The 21,196-nt window shown below is 50.1% G+C and overlaps 1 protein-coding gene across 1 annotated transcript; it reads right to left on the reverse strand.

Moving 5' to 3' along the window:
• Window positions 1–1,903: 1,903 nt before the first annotated feature.
• LOC124488341 (ral guanine nucleotide dissociation stimulator-like) lies at window positions 1,904–20,160 on the reverse strand. Its single transcript, XM_047050991.1, has 19 exons — window positions 19,391–20,160; window positions 16,158–16,462; window positions 15,683–15,757; window positions 14,659–14,852; window positions 14,424–14,545; window positions 12,487–12,702; window positions 12,244–12,347; window positions 11,193–11,277; window positions 10,910–10,984; window positions 10,618–10,704; window positions 10,453–10,485; window positions 10,182–10,303; window positions 7,388–7,483; window positions 6,176–6,277; window positions 6,017–6,110; window positions 5,426–5,500; window positions 4,537–4,782; window positions 4,054–4,168; window positions 1,904–3,742 (listed from the first exon to the last, which is right to left on the reverse strand). The coding sequence occupies exons 1-19, from the start codon at window positions 19,577–19,579 to the stop codon at window positions 3,567–3,569; spliced, it is 2,511 nt and encodes an 836-aa protein (XP_046906947.1). The 5' UTR covers window positions 19,580–20,160; the 3' UTR covers window positions 1,904–3,566.
• Between the last annotated feature and the right edge of the window lie 1,036 nt (window positions 20,161–21,196).

The following is a 21,196-nucleotide window of genomic DNA, read 5'->3' on the forward strand; positions in this document are numbered from 1 at the left end:
CCTCTGTAGGTGGTAATTGGAAAGCCAGTACAGTCTCTGAAGTACGGTGGCCCTGAAGTGCAAATCACACCCACTTACATGAAAGCCCCTTTATTAGACATACTCTGATGAAAGCATCCCCCAAATGAGGTCAACAAGTCATCCGATTTGGGGGGAGTTGACTCGTGTTCGGGGGGAGTACTCATTTGATTTGGGGGATGAACTCATTTAGGGGGGGGTGTTTTGCACTTCAGGGCCACCGTACTGAAGCCTTACCTGAGAGTGCAGGTGTTTAGAACCTGGCATCACAGACAAACCTCTCCTAGGTTATTCCGTTAATCCTGCATCAACAAGAATCGTAGTAATCTGTGGAGGTATTCTTGTTGTAGCCTAATGTACAAGTTAACTTGTAAAAACCTGTTGAATGTGATATTGTAGTAAAGCCAATAACATTGTTACATTCATTTAATGGTAAAAAGATAAATTTGTTTTGTCACACAGTAAGTGTTTATTCAGTGGGGTTTTCTCCAACATTACAAATAGCGCTTTAAGGGGAAAAGCAATATCAACCGATCGTTGTACAAAAAAGACAGAAACAAATTAAAACTGTTATTATGGGGACGAGTGGACCGGTATAAACTTCATATTTACATATATATTAATTTTGTAATTACATGGGAAAAGAAAATAAATGTACAATGCTACAAAACATATTTACAAGTTAATAAATAAAGCCAACGTGCACACACCCACACGCACGCACGTGCAACACGCACGCATGTGCAACACGCACAACACACACAACAGGAGAAAATGAAAAATCATAAGTACAAAGGATGTTCAATCTTTTATAATACAAAAAAATACAAAAACAACATAGAAAAAACATTAAACGTGTAATCGATAGAAAGTACAGAGAGTCTTAAGAGTGGCGGAGAGTGATGGCACAAAGAGTTTGTAGGATGAAGAGTCGTGTCTGACCAGTCAGTGCTTCTGACCAGGCAGTGCTTCTGACCAGGCAGTGCTTCTGACCAGGCAGTGCTTCTGACACGTGTTCCAGAAGGATCTGTGCAATCTTTGGCCCTTCCCTTTTTACCATAACAACACATACAAACAGCAGAAAGTACTTTTGTCTCACGCTCAAATACAAACACAATATGCACACACACAGACAAGGTCACACACACATTCACACACACAGACAAGGTCACATACCCACTCACACACAGACAAAGTACACAATATTACTAACATTTGTGAAACCTGAAATGTTGACATCTTTTATCCCCAGCCGCTCAGATATAACTGATATGCATGGGCAACAGAGACTGACACATCTTCTAAACCTCAACTTAGTCTGAAACCAAATGTGTGATTAACGTAAACTGAAAAGTTTTATATAAACTGAATATGTCCATTCCTAAGTGAGTGAATATAACAAAAAATCTATACCCATTCATCTCAAATGTTTTCCCTCCAACAACCAAACCATGCTTGTTTTTTCATCTCTGGTTTCCTGCAGCGGTGGAGAAGGTTCTGTTTGAGCTGAGGGTGTTCTCATGGACGGATCTTTAACAGGGTCATTTGGTTTGACTGTCAGGGCTGCCACAGAGCCCTGCTGATCCTGAAACACAGGGTCTGACACAGTCACTGTCAAACAGTCACTATAGTTTCTGAAGCAACCTTAGATGAGAGATGAGGATGGGCTGGCTGTTGTACTGTATGTATGTAAGCTGTGACAGTACAACAGGGACACTGACTGGAGACAAAGTGCTGAGATACTGGCAGTGCCGGTCCTACTGGATACTGGGGGAAATAGACTGGGATGGCAGACCAGGACACTGCTCCCCTCTCTCAGACAGAGGACATAACAATACCCACAATCCCACAGGTGCCAGTGTGATGTCACTGCAGCCCTCTATGATGTCACTGCAGCCCTGTCCGGCTGTCCAGATTATGGATGGATGGAAAGGTGGTTAGGGTTGGCTTGGCAGACTCAGGTGACGGTCTTTTTTTTGTTACACAAAAAACTGGACCACAGACAACGGTTTCAGTACGCAATACAACATTCATGTCCCTCTGTCTCCCCGTCTCTGTCTCCCCGTCTCTGTCTCCCGTCTCTCTCTCTCTCTCTCTCTCTCTCTCTCTCTCTCTCTCTCTCTCTCTTTCCCTTTTTTTTTGAACAGACATCACATACTCAACATCATTTACCTCACTCCTTCTAAGCTGACAGGAACCCCATGGTCACCTGACAGAAAGCAGGATCTCTCTGGACTGTTCTCCTGCTTAATGGCAGGTGGTTCAGGGCTCTGAGCTAATAACTTTCTGAAAATATAAGAGCACTGTCATCATTTTGTCAGTTACAAACCTTTAGTGTTTTCTGACCCACGCCTTATGACTGGTTCAACAGTCGCCATGTTGGCTCCCAGAGTCTGCATTTTGTCTCCAGTGGCCAGTTTGATAATGCCCAGCATGTCTAGATCACCAGAGCCAGGAACCATCCTACCCAGCCCAGAGGCCTTGCCTCTGCAGCCCAGAGGCAAGGCCGGCTCCTCAGCTGCAGCCCAGAGGCAAGGCCGGCTCCTCAGCTGCAGCCCAGAGGCAAGGCCGGCTCCTCAGCTGCAGCCCAGAGGCAAGGCCGGCTCCTCAGCTGCAGCCCAGAGGCAAGGCCGGCTCCTCAGCTGCAGCCCAGAGGCAAGGCCGGCTCCTCAGCTGCAGCCCAGAAGCAAGGCCGGCTCCTCAGCTGCAGCCCAGAGGCATGGCCGGCTCCTCAGCTGCAGCCCAGAGGCAAGGCCGGCTCCTCAGCTGCAGCCCAGAGGCATGGCCGGCTCCTCAGCTGCAGCCCAGAGGCAAGGCCGGCTCCTCACACGTGTGGAGCTAGTTCTCTTACTCTGACTCTAGGCTAACAGAGAGGTGAAACCTGACAAGTGAAGGGTGGTGGGCTGGCTGGCAGCTGTAGCTTTGATAGCACCAACATTTTAGAAAGACAGTTTATGTAAATGCAGGTGGCCGCATCGCAGCAGTGACAGGAGCAGCTAGTGAGTGTTTGTGGCGATAATGCTCCTTTGGGTCAAAATGAAACCAAGTCTGGAACAAGACAGCGTTCCAGACAGAGGGACGAACAAAGATGGCCCTGTGACCAGTCCAGTCCGTATCGGTACCCTTAGTGACGTGTCCTTCTTTACGTTCCTGTAGGAGATCCCTCCACCAGGCAGAAAACACAGCAGCATCAACACAGCTGCATCAACACAGCTGCATCAACACAGCTGCATCAACACAGCGGCTGAGTCCACAGCTCAGCTTGGAGCTTCAGGAGTTCCTCAGAATATCTGAACACACACCAGGTGTGAACACACACCAGGTGTGAACACACATCAGTATCTCCAGCTGGCTGCACTGATAAAGAGCCACGTGGGTCCTTGGGTCTGTAAGCTGTGAACGTTGTCTGGCTGTGAGTGTCCTCTATCCTGCATGAGTCCCTGAAGGCTTGTGGTTGTGACTCCAGGCAGGAGGCTCTGCCGGCCAGGGCCCCCTCGCGGCAGACAGAGGGGCTCGGGGGTTCCAGCTGCTGGTTCTTCATGGCCCGGTTAGAAGATACCCTTGGCGATCTTCAGGCCTTTCTGCTTCATGCGAGGCAGCGTGGAGCTGGAGCCGTGCTTGGGCCGGGCCCCCCGGGGAAACCCTCGGCGCTTTAGGACAAAGTCGTAGTTGGCGGACGAGTTCATGGCGTAGAACACGTTGGCGTTGTCGGGGATCTTCAGCTCTGAGGAGGACGGAGGGACATACATGATGACACCTTGTCTTGGAACACAAGCATCTTTACCAGTCTCAGGACTGAATCAGAACTAAAGTTCACTAAATCACCTAATGTCCAGAACAGATATCCGTTGCTGATAACAGAATTCATTAATAGATTGATGTTGTTAGTTATAGATCTATGTTGCAAATAACAGATGCATGTTGTTAACAGAAATATGGTGTTAATAATCTATTTCATTGACAGAATGTTGTTAATAACAGATGTATGTCTTCATAACAGATGGTTGTGGGTACAGTGCCCCCTAGTGGTCAGACCTTTCTCGTCTGAGATCTTCTGCAGCAGCTCGTATTCCTCTGGTCTCTCACGGTCCAGGTTGTGCTTCACCATCGCCTTCCTGATCACCGCCGGAGTCTTGTCCTGACTGGTCACCTGGGGTCACATGAGGCACACATACATTAGAATTGGCTTGCTCATAAAAACCACCAATCACAACCTATTACGAGATAATCTTTTTCCACAACTTCCTTCCTCACTCTATCTCTTTCCCCTCCCCTCCCCATCTCACTGAGTCTCATCTCTCCTCCTCCTCTCTCATCACCCCTCATCTTTCCTCCCTTTCCCCTTCCCTCCCCTCTCCTCCCCCTCTCCTTCCCTCTTTCCCCTCCCCTCCCCATCTCACTGAGTCTCCTCTCTCCTCCTACTCTCTCATCACCCCTCATCTCTCCTCCCTCTCCCCTTCCCTCCCCTCTCCTCCTCTCCCCCTCTTCTTCCCTCTTCTCCTCCCCTCCCCTCCTCACCAGGATGCTCTTGTACATGTTTCCGTTGTCTACGTCCAGGCTGACCCGTATGATGCAGCAGTCGTCCACCTGCTGGTTGTAGAGTGGCAGGGAGAGGGAGGAGTAGCTGGACACCCCAGAGACGGAGCGCTTGTGTGAGCGGGAACCTGGCGTGGAGGACATGGAGGAGGAGGAGGCACTGCTGGAACCGGAACCAGAGCCCAGGCCGGACGCGTCCAGCGATGACAGGGAGGTCGACTCCCAGAACTGGGAGAGGAGGGTTAGGGTTAGGCGGTCAGACAACAGCTAAGATACACTCACATCCTGGACAACACAGCTGGGTTCTCTTCAACTCTCTCATTCTGTCATTCTGTTACATGGAAATGAATAATGTCTAGTGGTTGTTTTACTCTTGATGAGTGTTAACCTCAGGGCCCCCACAGAGCAGAGACTGTAAAGCTATACTCCAAATTAATCAATGGTTGTGATCTTGGACCAAGACCTGGTCCCAGGATCAACCTAGAGTATCACCAGGCCTGGTCCTACTATCAGATTGTTACCAGAATCCAAACAACGGCATGTTTTCAGCACACAGTCACAACTGACCTGACTACTAGATAGGATGCAAAACCCACCCACAACAACCCCAGAATATTGTATGAAGATGAACTCAGTCGAGACACACCACACAGCCACAACCAGAATGTATAAGACCAAACAAAGCTAAATGGATCACCACCGATGACACATCCAACAAAATTGCCACTAAGATGTGGATGAAATCACACAAAATGATACAGCAGAAAATCCATGGTCAGTGGGGAAGTGAAATGGGTCCAGTTAATACAGGTGAAACAGGAAGGGAAACAGGAAGTGAAACAGGAAGTGGTACAGGACGAGGAGGCAGTACCGTGGGTGCCAGGTCAGGCAAGGGGCCACACTTTCCTAACGCGGAATTGGAATGTTTTACGGAAGGCGTGGAGGTCTACAAAAGGGAATTAAAAGCTGCAGTCACCAGTGGCTCTGAAATATGGCCTCCGTGCGGGATGGAGAGTTGCACTGACTCTACAATGAGGGGCAGCGCTACAGAATGATACGGCTGTCCTTACATCTCCTCAATCTGACGGGATTTAGCATCATGTGCAGGATATAGTATCTTAATGGTGTATACGATTAAACAGTGTTACATCTTATAAATGATGAATCACAAGGTAGAAGATACATTTCCATTTAGTCATTTAGCAGACAGCGATTAAAAGGAACACACACAAGCACAGATATGTACGTATATAAGTGTATCTAGTTTAGTACATATTTCTACTAGCATGTATTTATTTCAATGTGTCTTGTATGGTATGTAGTTCTACCAGTATGTGTGTATGTATGTGTGTGTATGTATGTGTGTGTATGTGTGCGTGTATGTGTGTGTATGTATGTGTGTGTATGTGTGTGTATGTATGTGTGTGTGTGTATGTGTATGTCTCCTCCAGGCCCCCCTCACCTTGCGCTCCGGGGCGTCCGGTGAGTGTGAGATGAAGCTGACCTCTTCCACATCAGAGCTGCTAGAGCCAGCGGAGGTGACACTCAGGGAGTCTGCCCCCTCCCCCTTCTCCTTCCCCCCCTCCCCCTTATCCCTGCCCCCCTCCCCTCTCTCCCTCCCCCCCCCTCCCCCCCTCCCCCCAGGCATGAGGCGTAGCGCAGCTGGTCGAACGACTTGGAGTGGGAGCCGCTGGATCCTGCCTCAGTACTGGCTGGCTGGCGACTGGAGGGGGTGATGGAGGGGGGATAGGGGGTGATGGAGGGGGGATAGGGTGATGGAGGGGGGATAGGGGGTGATGGAGGGGGGATAGGGGGTGATGGAGGGGGGATAGGGGGTGGCGGGGGGGGTAGAGGTGGGGGAGTTGGGTGAGAGGGAGGAAGGGAGGGATAGAGGAGAAGAGGTAGAAAGAGGATGATATTCAAAAGGACAATATCATAAAATAAAATCCAAATTAAGATTTTCCAGAACAAGTGGCTTTGTATGAACCAGGAAGGTTTTAAGACAGGATGAGGAGGGAGAGATGACAGGATGAGGAGGGAGTAGTGTTGTTTTTGGCAGCCTGTTTTAATTTTAGTTTTAGTCTAGTCAAGCTGTCATTTTAGTTTTTATTCGTTTTTGCCATGTTCATACTCTTTTTTGTCTAGTCAAGTTTCAGTCAACTAAAAGTCTGAGCATCAAAGTCTTATTTTGTCAAACTTATGGCCAACAAGGGATGCTTAGCACCAGTGGTGATTTTAGACCCTTTTTAGGGGTGCTCAAGCACTCCTTCCATTCCTTCCAGACGTTTAAAGCTAACGTCTAAAGAGTTGGCTAATAATAATAACGCGACTAAACGAGACGTAATAACGTTATAACATTTTGTCTCGTTTCGATTTCGTCACGTGATAAAGGTTCGTTGACGCTGATATTTAGTCATAATTTTCTTTGATGAAAGCAACACTAGGAGGGAGAGATGACAGGATGAGGAAGGAGAGATGACAGGATGAGGAGGGAGAGATGACAGGATGAGCTGGGAGAGATGACAGGATGAGGAGGGAGAGATGACAGGATGAGAAGGGAGAGATGACAGGATGATGAGGGAGAGATGACAGGATGAGAAGGGAGAGATGACAGGATGAGAAGGGAGAGATGACAGGATGAGGAAGGAGAGATGACAGGATGAGAAGGGAGAGATGACATGATGAGGAGGGAGAGATGACAGGATGAGGAAGGAGAGATGACAGGATGAGGAGGGAGAGATGACAGGATGAGGAGGGAGAGATGACAGGATGAGGAGGGAGAAATGACAGGATGAGGAGGGAGAGATGACAGGATGAGGAGGGAGAGACTCACTCGCTCCAACGCTTGATTATCCCTGTGTTCTTCTTGGCCTTCAGAGTGTTGGAGGCAGATTCAGACAGAGGCTCAATCTCACAGGACTGGCTATAGCTGTGGAGACAGGACAGCAGGGGAGGTTAACTTGTGCAGAGGCAGGACAGCGGGGGTGGTTAACATGTGTAGAGGCAGGACAGCAGGGGTGGTTAACATGTGTAGAGGCAGGACAGCAGGGGTGGTTAACATGTGTAGAGGCAGGACAGCAGGGGAGGTTAACATGTGTAGAGGCAGGACAGCAGGGGAGGTTAACATGTGTAGAGGCAGGACAGCAGGGGTGGTTAACATGTGTAGAGGCAGGACAGCGGGGGAGGTTAACATGTGTAAAGGCAGGACAGCGGGGGAGGTTAACATGTGTAGAGGCAGGACAGCAGGGGAGGTTAACATGTGTAGAGGCAGGACAGCAGGGGTGGTTAACATGTGTAGAGGCAGGACAGCAGGGGTGGTTAACATGTGTAGAGGCAGGACAGCAGGGGAGGTCGTCTGGACGTCTCTATCCCTGTTCTGTCTTTCAACCCGTCTACCACTAGCACTCTCTCACCGGACACCCTAGGAGGCAAGAAGATCTAGCATGGTGTTCGTACTCTCCCACCTCCTTCCCTCTCACCTCCTACCTCCTCCCCTCCTACCTCCTCCCCTCTCACCTCCTACCTCCTTCCCTCCCACCTCCTACCTCCTCCCCTCTCACCTCCTACCTCCTCCCCTCTCACCTCCTACCTCCTTCCCTCCCACCTCCTCCCCTCCCACCTCCTCCCCTCCCACCTCCTCCCCTCTCACCTCCTACCTCCTCCCCTGTCACCTCCTACCTCCTTCCCTCCCACCTCCCACCTCCTCCCCTCCCAACTCCTTCCCTCTCACCTCCTACCTCCTCCCCTCCTACCTCCTCCCCTCTCACCTCCTACCTCCTTCCCTCCCACCTCCTACCTCCTCCCCTCCCACCTCCTCCCCTCTCACCTCCTACCTCCTCCCCTCTCACCTCCTACCTCCTTCCCTCCCACCTCCTCCCCTCCCACCTCCTCCCCTCCCCTCTCAGCTCCTACCTCCTTCCCTCCCACCTCCCACCTCCTCCCCTCCCACCTCCTACCTCCTCCCCTCTCACCTCCTACCTCCTCCCCTCCCACCTCCCACCTCCTCCCCTCCAACCTCCTCCCCTCCCACCTCCTTCCCTCTCACCTACTACCTCCTCCCCTCCTACCTCCTCCCTCCTTCCCTCCCACCTCCTACCTCCTCCCCTCCCACCTCCTACCTCCTCCCCTCTCCCCTCTCACCTCCTACCTCCTCCCCTCTCACCTCCTACCTCCTTCCCTCCCACCTCCTCCCCTCCTACCTCCTCCCCTCTCACCTCCTACGTCCTCCCCTCCTCCCCTCCCACCTCCTTCCGTCTCACCTTCTACCTCCTCCCCTCCTACCTCCTCCCCTCTCACCTCCTACCTCCTTCCCTCCCACCTCCTACCCTCCCCTCCCACCTCCTACCTCCTCCCCTCTCACCTCCTACCTCCTCCCCTCCCACCTCCTCCCCTCTCACCTCCTACCTCCTCCCCTCTCACCTCCTACCTCCTTCCCTCCCACTTCCCACCTCCTCCCCTCCCACCTCCTCCCCTCTCACCTCCTACCTCCTCCCCTCTCACCTCCCACCTCCTCCCCTCCCACCTCCTCCCCTCCCACCTCCTACCTCCTCCCCTCTCACCTCCTACCTCCTCCCCTCCCACCTCCTACCTCCTCCCCTCCCACCTCCTCCCCTCCCACCTCCTACCTCCTCCCCTCCCACCTCCTCCCTCCTCCCCTCCCACCTCCTCCCTCCTCCCCTCCCATCTCCCACCTCCTCCCCTCCCACCTCCTCCCCTCCTACCTCCTACCTCCTCCCCTCTCACCTCCTACCTCCTCCCCTCTCACCTCCTACCTCCTTCCCTCCCACCTCCCACCTCCTCCCCTCCCACCTCCTCCCCTCCCACCTCCTACCTCCTCCCCTCCCACCTCCCACCTCCTCCCCTCCCACCTCCTACCTCCTCCCCTCCCTCCTCCTACCTCCTCCCCTCTCACCTCCTACCTCCTTCCCTCCCACCTCCCACCTCCTCCCCTCCCACCTCCTCCCCTCCCACCTCCTTCCCTCTCACCTCCTACCTCCTCCCCTTCTACCTCCTCCCCTTTCACCTCCTACCTCCTTCCCTCCCACCTCCTAGCTCCTCCCCTCCCACCTCCTTCCCTCTCACCTCCTACCTCCTCCCCTTCTACCTCCTCCCCTCTCACCTCCTACCTCCTTCCCTCCCACCTCCTACCTCCTCCCCTCCCCTCCCACCTCCTACCTCCTCCCCTCTCACCTCCTACCTCCTCCCCTCTCACCTCCTACCTCCTCCCCTCCCACCTCCTACCTCCTCCCCTCCCACCTCCTCCCCTCTCACCTCCTACCTCCTCCCCTCCCACCTCCTACCTCCTCCCCTCTCACCTCCTACCTCCTCCCCTCCCACCTCCTACCTCCCACCTCCCCTCTCACCTCCTACCTCCTCCCCTCTCACCTCACACCTCCTCCCCTCCCACCTCCTACCTCCTCCCCTCTCACCTCCTACCTCCTCCCCTCTCACCTCCTACCTCCTCCCCTCCCACCTCCCACCTCCTCCCCTCCCACCTCCTTCCCTCCCACCTCCTACCTCCTCCCCTCTCATCTCCTACCTCCTCCCCTCCCACCTCCTACCTCCTCCCCTCCCACCTCCTACCTCCTACCTCCTCCCCTCCCACCTCCTACCTCCTCCCTTCTCACCTCTCTGCCTCTGTAAGCTTGTCCAGGCTGGAGTACCACTCCCTGAAGCGGGTGTTCCTGGTGAAGTTGTAGTTGTTGCAGGCCAGCTGCAGCAGCTTGATCTGGGCGATCACCTCAAACTCCTGCAGAACATCAGGAGGTCACAGGTCAGGGGGTCACAGGTCTACATGGATCTACATCCAGCAGCTCTATAATCTATGGATCTACATCCAGCAGCTCTATAATCTATGGATATACATCCAGCATGCTGTGGTCCAGAGCAGCAGGCTACCTTCCTCCTCTTGTCAAAGTTGATGAGCCCTCCCTGTGAGCAGTAAGACAGAACAACAGAACAGGATGTTTGGTATTTCAGGTCACAGAAGAACAACATGACACTGTTTTAATATCAGTATCTTGTGTATATTATTCTAATATGATGCTGTTTGTTGAGACTCACGTCCAGATAGTCCTTCATAGCCGTGTCCATCATCACCAGGTCTGTGAGGAACGTCCCTAGGTAGGGAATGGTGCCCTGCATCACACTCTGACACACACACACACACGCAGAGCAGAGAACTTCACATTAGACTAAAAGAAACAAGCAGTTCCTACAATGCGCACTTGAGGGCAGTTTGCTCCTTAACTGTGGACAGAAAGAGCTAATCTGTCCCCGTGACCACAGACACAGCCCCCCCGCCCCCGGCCCCCCCCCCTGGGCCCCCCCCCCCGGGCCCCCCCTCCCTCCTTACCAGGTGTCTGGGTTGTTGTCTCTTCTGGGCTCGTTTGGGGTTGATCTCCAGAGTGGCAAACTTAGATGTTCCCTCCTGTGGAGAGACAAGAGACACAGGTACAGATAGAGACACAGATAAATACAGATTAATGTGACTGGTAGGACCTAGGAAGGAAGTAGGATATGTCTGTAATATGGATGGGCAACGATATACTATATTATTATACCATATCACATAACATCCTTAAGGTAAGGTGTAAGATCCTCTCACATACACACACACACACACACAGTCTTGGTACCTTCACCAGCAGCTCTCTGCTCAGCGAGTGGTTATTCTCATCTGAGAAAATCTCCGATAGCTCAAGGAATATCCGGAAGTTCTCCCTGTTAGAGAGAGTTGAGATAGTAGAGAGAGAGAGAAGAAAGAGAGAGAGAGAGAGAGAGAGAGAGAGAGAGAGAGAGAGAGAGAGAGAGAGAGAGAGAGAGAAAGAAAGAGAAAGAGAAAGAGAGAGGAAGAGAAGAGAGGTCTGTCAGACAACACTGCTCAGGTCTGGGCCTTGCTCCCGACTAGCTCAACAAATAACGTAATATCTGGTAAACCACCCTGAGCTAGCTACCCTGCTATATACCATCCCAGTGCTAGCTACCCTGCTATATACCATCCCAGTGCTAGCTACCCTGCTATGAACCATCCCAGTGCTAGCTACCCTGCTATATACCATCCCAGTGCTAGCTACCCTGCTATGAACCATCCCAGTGCTAGCTACCCTGCTATGAACCATCCCAGTGCTAGCTACCCTGCTATATACCATCCCAGTGCTAGCTACCCTGCTATATACCATCCCAGTGCTAGCTACCCTGCTATGAACCATCCCAGTGCTAGCTACCCTGCTATATACCATCCCAGTGCTAGCTACCCTGCTATGAACCATCCCAGTGCTAGCTACCCTGCTATGAACCATCCCAGTGCTAGCTACCCTGCTATGAACCATCCCAGTGCTAGCTACCCTGCTATATACCATCCCAGTGCTAGCTACCCTGCTATGTACAATCCCAGTGCTAGCTACCCTGCTATGAACCATCCCAGTGCTAGCTACCCTGCTATGAACCATCCCAGTGCTAGCTACCCTGCTATATACCATCCCAGTGCTAGCTACCCTGCTAAGTACAATCCCAGTGCTAGCTACCCTGCTATGAACCATCCCAGTGCTAGCTACCCTGCTATATACCATCCCAGTGCTAGCTACCCTGCTATGTACAATCCCAGTGCTAGCTACCCTGCTATGTACCATCCCAGTGCTAGCTACCCTGCTATGTACCATCCCAGTGCTAGCTACCCTGCTATGATACCTAGACACTTCATCCCAGGTCCTCTTGAGCCGGTGAACAGGGTTGCACTGCAGAGCTGAGAGGATGGCCCGCAGAGAGGAGAAATTCTTCAGAATACGACACTCCTGAAACAAAATACAAAAATAACAAATAAAAGCCTTCATAACCGTGACGGGCTTGAGACAGACGTGTTTTTAAATGAACACATTACATGATAAAGCAGGCTCCAGAGACAATATAAACCATGTAACACCAGCGCCTCACCCTGGCCACATCGATCCAGCGCTCCACCACCTTGGCCCTCTGTGTGGGTTTCAGCAAGCGGTTACCCAGGCAGGTGGCGATTACACAGTTGGTGACACAGTTGAACTGGGTGACGGTGGCCCGGATGGTGGGAGCTAGGTGCTCTTTGCCTTTCTTGTCGCGCTGAGACCAGATGCTGCCCAGGCAGTGATACGGAACCACCTTTTTAAAAAGCTCCTGTATAAGGGAGGAGGGAGAGAGAGGAGGGAGAGGAGGGAGAGAGAGGAGGGAGAGGAGGGGGAGAGAGGAGGGAGAGGAGGGGGAGAGAGGAGGGAGAGAGAGGAGGGGGAGAGAGGAGGGAGAGGAGGGGAATAGAGGAGGGAGAGAGAGGAGGGGGAGAGAGGAGGGAGAGAGAGGAGGGGGAGAGAGGAGGGAGACTTCCTGAGTTATCTTCCTGTAACTTCCTGGTTATCCAGCAGGCTACGGAGCTGCTCATCTCTGAGCACCAGGGTTAGGGTTAGGGGGAGAGGGGGGAATGGATCTCAACACACTTGACAGGTTTGGAAAAATACATTTAATCCACTGAATGGCTGGAAGTGAAAAAATAAACATCTGGGGCCTCATGTATCTACGTTGCGTACACACAAAAAGCTTGCGTACGCTGGATTTCGCGCCCGCTTTGTGATGTATAAGGGTTAGGGTTAGTTTTGGGTTAGGCTCAGATTTACTTGACGTGAGAATGTGCGGGCCGTCTGCAAAGTCTTGTCTGGAGTCTCTCTGTAGCTTGTCTGGCGAATTCTAACTGAAAAGTGCCGAAACTCACCAAACATGCCAAAATAAAGTTTCCACTACTACGTTTATGACGTTGACTATTCAAAAAACATTAAAATAAAAGTTTGATCATTAATGTGGATGATCACATCAAAATGCCAAAACCCAAAACGGGAAATGCTATATAGCCTTCTGTTTAATCCGCCACGACTTAATAACTTATGTTAAACTTGACAGTGTCAAACGAACAACAAAATCACTCAGGAAATGCATGTCACTCTAGCCCTATAGCTGCCATGCTGTTACAATGCATCACCACTCGTTTCTTAATTTAAAGTTTTACATCGGACCATTTCTTCTTAATTTCTGCCATGATCCGGTTCTCCGAAGCCACAGCATTTATGGCCCTATGATAATAATTATTATTATAATTTTATTTGTAATGCACTTTACATCTCAAAGTGCTTCTGGTTAAAAACAAGAAAGGGCGCAAATAGTCACAGTTTTCCACTCCGCCGACTTTCTTTTGTCACTAATACCTGAAGACGGGCCGCCAAACATTACACATTTTCTCGCCTCCACATCTGTTATCAGAACCTCAATCTCACAGTCTGTGATTTATCTTTTTTGCGTGTTTAGCCATTTTACCGTAACTGGCGTACGACCGGTTTTATACATGTATGGTATGAAAGCTGTGCAATCCTTTCTACATGAGGCCCCATGGGTTAGGGTTAGGGTTAGGGTTGGCCCCATGTGTCAAAACAATGAATGGAGCCAACACACACACACTGCACTAAACACCAACACACACAGTGCACTAAACACCAACACACACAGTGCACTAAACACCAACACACACACTGCACTAAACACCAACACACACAGTGCACTAAACACCAACACACACACTGCACTAAACACCAACACACACACTGCACTAAACACCAACACACACAGTGCACTAAACACCAACACACACACTGCACTAAACACCAACACACACACTGCACTAAACACCAACACACACACACTGCACTAAACACCAACACACACACACTGCACTAAACACCAACACACACAGTGCACTAAACACCAACACACACATTGCTTCATGGTGCAGTGACGTTCTAGTGGTGTGAGTAAGGATCTGGCGAGGCTAAGTTCATAACAAGATGGAGATTTCTTACTGCATCCATGAGGGTCAACTGCTCAGCCACCACGGTGGGGTCAAAAGTCAGGAAGTCTGGCCGGTAATCCTCAAAGCCATTCTCCTCCAGCAGGGTGAAGGTGTAGGGGCCATGGTCCAGCACTGAGGGATGACAGCACAGGTTCGAGGTCAGGGGTTGGAGGTCACATTAGAGATAGTGATCAAGGTCATGCTGGGGGTTAGAGGGCAGGGGTTAGAGGTCAGCAGAGTCTCACCCTCGTGTTCGGGTTCCTGCAACTGCCGGCGGTGAAAGTGAGCGAGCAGGTTACAGGCGCGGCGCTCCAGGTCAGAGCCGGGGAAGTTGAGGTGGAGGTACGAGACCAGGCGGCGGAGACAGCTGTACTCAGGAGGCTTCCAGAAGTCCTCTGAATACTGATCCAGCCACGCGCCCAGGATGGACGAGATGGTGCTGAAGAAATGCACAGGAAGAGTCAGACTACACAGGAAGAGTCAGACTACACAGGAAGAGTCAGACTACACAGGAAGAGTCAGACTACATAGGAAGAGTCAGACTACACAGGAAGAGTCAGACTACACAGGAAGAGTCAGACTACACAGGAAGAGTCAGACTACACAGGAAGAGTCAGACTACACAGGAAGAGTCAGACTACACAGGAAGGGAGTCAAACAACAGGATAATGTTTACGTGGTTTACAGCCTGATATTTATTCTGTGTAGTCACACAACCCTGAAGACAGGACAGATATAAATGCCCTTTCCTCCCAAGGATATAGGTCAGTTATGTATGTCAGTGATGACAACGTGTGCAATGTGATACAGAGCAGCATTCAAGTTTGAACAATGGGTCCAACACACTGTGGACAGCCTCTTCAGGCCTAATGTAAAAGGATCTACATCACATCCTTTCTGTTCTTTACATTTCTATAGATGTGCTTGATTTTGGTCTCCTGCAATCTCTGGTGTACTCTTGGGAGCAACTAGTCGCTACGGTATAGGCCTTGTCCACTAGGCCAAACAGGAGAGATTAATCTATCATACCAGTCTGATTACCTATTGATATTAATGTGTTCATTTGGCAGATGCTTTTAAACTAAGTAAAATACAGGGGGACATGAACCATAATGTTCTTCCACTGAGCTGTAACCACGTCTTTTATAAGTGGTATGGAGACTGCTTAATCACTCTATAAACCTTGTATCTAGATGCAAAGCCAATGTACAAGCAGCACAGTGGCCATGAGAGACTGGGGGCTAAACCTGCTAAACCTACTAAACCTACTTCCGTAGTTCGGTCCGGTCATCATGAGTCAGTCTGTAGGCTTCTGATCCTGGGAGGTGTTGCAGCTTAGCATACCTAGTAAACACATAAGTTAGCTTAGCATACCTGGTAAACACATAAGTTAGCTTAGCATTCCTGGTAAACACATAAGTTAGCTTAGCATACCTAGTAAACACATAAGTTAGCTTAGCATACCTAGTAAACACATAAGTTAGCTTAGCATACCTAGTAAACACATAAGTTAGCTTAGCATACTTGGTAAACACATAAATTAGCTTAGCATAGCTAGTAAACACATACGTTAGCTTAGCATACCTGGTAAACGCCTCAGCACATAAACGTAGTTACCCCTACAAACAAACACACACTTTCCCCCTACACACACACACAAACACACACACACACACACGCACACACACACAGTCCCCCTAAACACTCCACTCCCCCCCACCTCACCCTGGCCCCCTGAGCCCACCTGTTCAGCAGCAGGTCCAGCACCTGCTTGGTGGAGGCGAAGGAGCGGTATGTGCAGAGGAAGATGGTGACGTAGGTGGAGTCGTTCCCCCGGAAGGCTGCCATCATGTACTCCACCAGCTTCTCCAGCGTCCCCGCCTTGATGGTGCGCACCTTGCACGTCTCGTACAGGCTGAGGGCCGCATCCGCGTCCGCGCCCAGCCAGCGCTGCCCCCTGCTGGGCGCCTGGTGCATCTGCAGCTTCCTCAGCGTGATGGAGTACACGGCCCCCTCCTCCACCTCCTCCCCGATCTCCTGAGTCGCGTTCTGCAAGCGGACAAACACAAACAATGTTGACATACAATGTCAAAGTTAAATATCAAATTGTATTATATTGGAAGGCTAAAATAGGAACTTAAGATCACATCAGTGCAATTATTCATGCACTGATTTTTTATTTGATAAAGTATCGAAGTTTGAACTTTTATTGGAAACTCCCCAGTTATTGGTTCTAGTGGGCATGACAGATATTGCCCAAAAGTAGCTTGTTTAACCTCTTGTGTTAGCCAATACCCAGTCAGCACATTCCTGTTCAGTCGACATGCACACCTTAGAAATAACGGGGAAATACCGGTCAAGATAAGTAGAACAGTAGTAACAGTAAATAACACTATGACTTGAATGAATCATTACAGCTGCCACCCATATCACCTGGCAACCCAACACTACCCCATATCACCTGGCAACCCAACACTTCACAACATGCTGACCTACATTTTCCTAATAGGTCAATTTATAATATCTTCTAATATTTCACACAATAAAACTGTCCGCTTATTGAAAACGTAATTTGCTCCCACATCAAGGCAAGGTCAGCATAACAGACAGCAGTCTGTGGCTGGTGGAGGAGGGGAGCTGGATAACGAACAGGATGTTCACTCAGGAGAGGAAGGAATGAGGTAGCTTAAACAACAGCAGCACAACACACTCACTCACACACACAGTCACGTGTTTCCATCCACTTACCATAAACATGTCAACCTGTATCTCCTGCCATAACCCATCCGCTTCCTTTTCATCCTTCAATACCATATAAAACCTCTCAACTTCCTCTTGAACTTGGATAAACTGTTCTTTTCGTTCTGAACACCAAGTCCATGTCCTGACAAAGGTGTCAAGTTTGTTGTCTTCCATTCTGCTCTTCATTTGTCCCCCTCTGACAGAGTGTTGCACACTCACTCCTCAAGTATGTAAAAGGCCTCCCACGTCAACAAATAGCTGGATTTTCGTTGGAGTAGCTGGTAGTGGTCGCGACTCTCGCTTGGGATGCCAGAGGTGGCAGGTTTCGATCCCAGCGAAGGGCGAACATTGGCCAAGTGTACCTCTGGCAGAGCAAGACCACATCTGTTACATACAAACTGGTGCCATGAATACACAACGCACGAGGGGTACACAACCGCTACATGTCCCTCTCTCTCCTGAGCCGCTGACTCGAGCAGTGCATGAAACATCAGGCCAACACCTTTGTAAACATGACTGTAGGGAATCAGATAGATCCAAGCAGCTCAAACTAACTCAGGACGGCATGGTTGTGCTTGGCTGCTTTAGGACACTCAAACACCCTTTTGTCCCCATCTGAGCTCCTGTCTGGTGCTCCAGCATGGGCTTCATATGCTTCAAGAGGAGTTTTCAGGCATTGAAACATGATGCCACTAAGGGTGTGTGTGTTTTTATTCTGCTGTTTGTGTGTTTTGACTCCAGCCTGCTGGGTGTGTATTCTCACAGCAGTCTGCTTGGTGTGTTTTTCTAGCTCTGATGCCCGTGTGCAGGAATCCGAAAGAATAATACCCCTGCATTATAATCCGTCTGCATGAAGGGCAGGAATGAGCAGGGAGGGCTGCTGAACAAGGGGTACCACAAGAGTGAATTGTTGGTCCAACTTTCATTTGACTTTGCGATCAAATATTTCCTCTCTTCTCCTCCCCCCAGACCTCAGCAGTGTTTGGGGTATGTTGATCAGACTGTGTGTCCAGCAGCCATACATCAGGAGATAAGTCAAGGAGATTCCAGGGGGTGAAAAGGTAGGCAGTAGATACAGCAGAAAGAGGCACCTGACTGGCGCAGATATCAAGCAGAGGTGGTGAGGAAGCTATCAGCACAGCTACCCTCCCTCCCTTACTCAGACCAGAGACACAGCCCTCCTCCTGGGGGAGACCAGACACAGCCCTCCTCCTGGGGGAGACCAGACACAGCCCTCCTCCTGGGTGAGACCAGACACAGCCCTCCTCCTGGGGGAGACCAGACACAGCCCTCCTCCTGGGGGAGACCAGACACAGCCCTCCTCCTGGGGGAGACCAGAGACAGCCCTCCTCCTAGGGGAGAACACACACAGCCCTCTGCATCTAAACCAACCTAAAGCCTCAAGGAAGACAGAGAAAACGACACAACTTGTTCCTCCTCTAAGTCTATAGATCTGGCTGTAGAGAGAACAAGCTGGTCAGCTGGATCATCGGTCAACCTGAGGAAAACCACTGGACAGGAAACCCGGGGAGGGATGAATGAGCTCTAGCAGACAGAGATGTTGACGTCTCCACTGTGAACACACAGAGCAGCGCCTCACCCCAACCCCCAGCCCCCAACCCCCAGAATCATGGAGGTTAAATATGGGAAGTGTGCAGTGAAGATGTCAGAGTTTGTATACCACCTGTGTGTGTGCAGTACAGGACTGTGTGGGCACAACAGACTGGAGATAAACACTAATACGTACACAACTCTACTTCCATACACACTAAAATATTGTTACAAAAAGGACATCAAAGATTCCTCACAAACATCCAATTAAGCGTTTAACACTTTGTGCATTATATGTTAAGTGTTATTATGACATTACATTGTTGTTAGGACTGTATCTACTGGTACTTGATGCAGCATAAAGCAGTGAGCTCTGCTTCTCATCACAGACTGGAGGCATGTGGTCAACAACAGAGTCTGCTGAGAGAAAACACAGCGGGGCTATTTGATCCTACATGACTCACAGGAGTGACTGCACGCATACTACCCCACACAAACCTGTAGGCTTTACTAACACACAGGCTGCATCTGAACTATGTATTCACAGGCTGCATCTGAACTATGTATTCACAGGCTGCATCTGAACTATTTATTCCCTGTGAGTGGATAAAGCAGCCTTTAGGTGTTACACATCAATCAGAAACACAAATGAAGGTGCCTCTGTATTTGTGGCATTTTTGTTACCTCCAAGAGCGGAAGATCGGGGTCCAGTTGTGTGAAACTGTGAAGGACCACAGGGCTCGCGTCCCCCGCCACCTCAAGCCTCACCCCCTCCCAGATGTGACGGATCCTCCAGGCGGTGGCGTCAAACATCCCATCTGGAGACGCCTGCTTGCTGCGCGCCTCACACGGGGCTCCCGTTAGATAAACCATGGGTGTCACCGGCTGTACGGCCACGGCAGTAACAATGTCGAAAACCGACCTTTTCACTCCATGAAGGGATACGACTGACACACAATTTTTCACACAAAGAGGATAGCCTGAATCTGTGTGAGTCACGAAGGCTGAATGGATCCTATACGTATCTGTTTGGACATCCAGGCTTTCTCTTCGACTCCTCCCCCGACCGACAGAACCACCCCGTTATAAAGCTTGTGGTGTCATTTAGCACCGGAGTGTTGCATTGGACTAACTCTGACCCTAACCCATTCTGTACAATAGGCCTTTAATAGGCTTTGTCATTAAACTGAAACTTAGCTTTTGTTACTATTTATTCATTCCCTCATGTAGGCCTAATCTTGACGTCTGATTGTAGACTATAAGCCTACAATTGTTTTTGTGCGTCACAAGAATTCCCTGACAAATGTCCATAAGGTTACGAGTTAAAAATGATAAAGATAGGCCCAACTAAAGTAAACAATTCAATGCAAACAAATAATGTTGATAACGAATAAAGGCAAAAGCAAAAAACATACACTGTTCAAACACCACATCCCTGTAACTGATCCAAACTTGTAACTTCTTAAGAATCTGTGTTTAGTGTGTCCAGTACTGTAAGTCAAGCAGACTGGGCCTCAGGCATTCTTCAGCGCTGCTCTACTTTCCACATCTGTTGTGTGGGCTGGGCCAGGACACTCACTGCCAGTAAATGGAGGAGGGGTGCAGAGAGGCGTAGGAGGGGTGCAGAGAGGGGGAGGAGGGGTGCAGAGAGGGGGAGGAGGGGTGCAGAGAGGGGGAGGAGGGGTGCAGAGAGGGGGAGGAGGGGTTCAGAGAGGGGGAGGCAGACGAATGCAGGGAGAGGTACAAGAGAAACTGGGTTCCTACTGAAACGGGGTCTCTACATTCATGGAGAAGGTGTTTAGAAACCCGTGAAACATTTGTGTCTTTGGAAAACTGCAAATCTCAGAGGTCATTTATGCTTGTACATGGAAGTGTTTAACATGAAGGTGTTTAACATGAAGGTGTTTAACATGGAAGTGTTTAACATGAAGGTGTTTAACATAAAGGCGTTTATTATGGGGTGTTTATTATGGGGTGTTTATTATGGGTTAGGGTTATTATGGGGTGTTTAATACAGGGAGGAGACTGATGGGAAGGTGTCTCACTCAAGATGTTCTCACTCATCTGTGATTGGCCGAGAAGTTGGTCACCACTAGCCTGAGTCATGACATTTCATTGTCCAGAATGGAACTGTCTGTTCCTGAAAGAGCTGATGCTGTATAAAATGATTTCAGAATCATAGAACTAACTTGGTTCTCTTTTGCCATCTGAACTACACTGTCTGTGGTAAACATCTGAACTACACTGTCTGTGGTAAACAAAGAACAGGATATCGTAAAACCACAGCCTTAATCATACTTAAAGTACAAAATAAAAGGTTTTCACTTCAGTGGGTGTGTACTGTAGTGGGACAGCCCCAGACTGGGTCAACTCTGGGGGTCTCATCTGAAGAGAAACGGTGACACCTAATGGACACGAGGAGAAGTGCACCTGGTCTTTGTCTTTCAGCACTTTATTGTCCAGCTATCATATACAGATTGCACATGATGA

This window comes from Hypomesus transpacificus, unplaced genomic scaffold (assembly GCF_021917145.1).
Source record: "Hypomesus transpacificus isolate Combined female unplaced genomic scaffold, fHypTra1 scaffold_133, whole genome shotgun sequence".
Lineage (NCBI taxonomy): Eukaryota > Metazoa > Chordata > Actinopteri > Osmeriformes > Osmeridae > Hypomesus > Hypomesus transpacificus.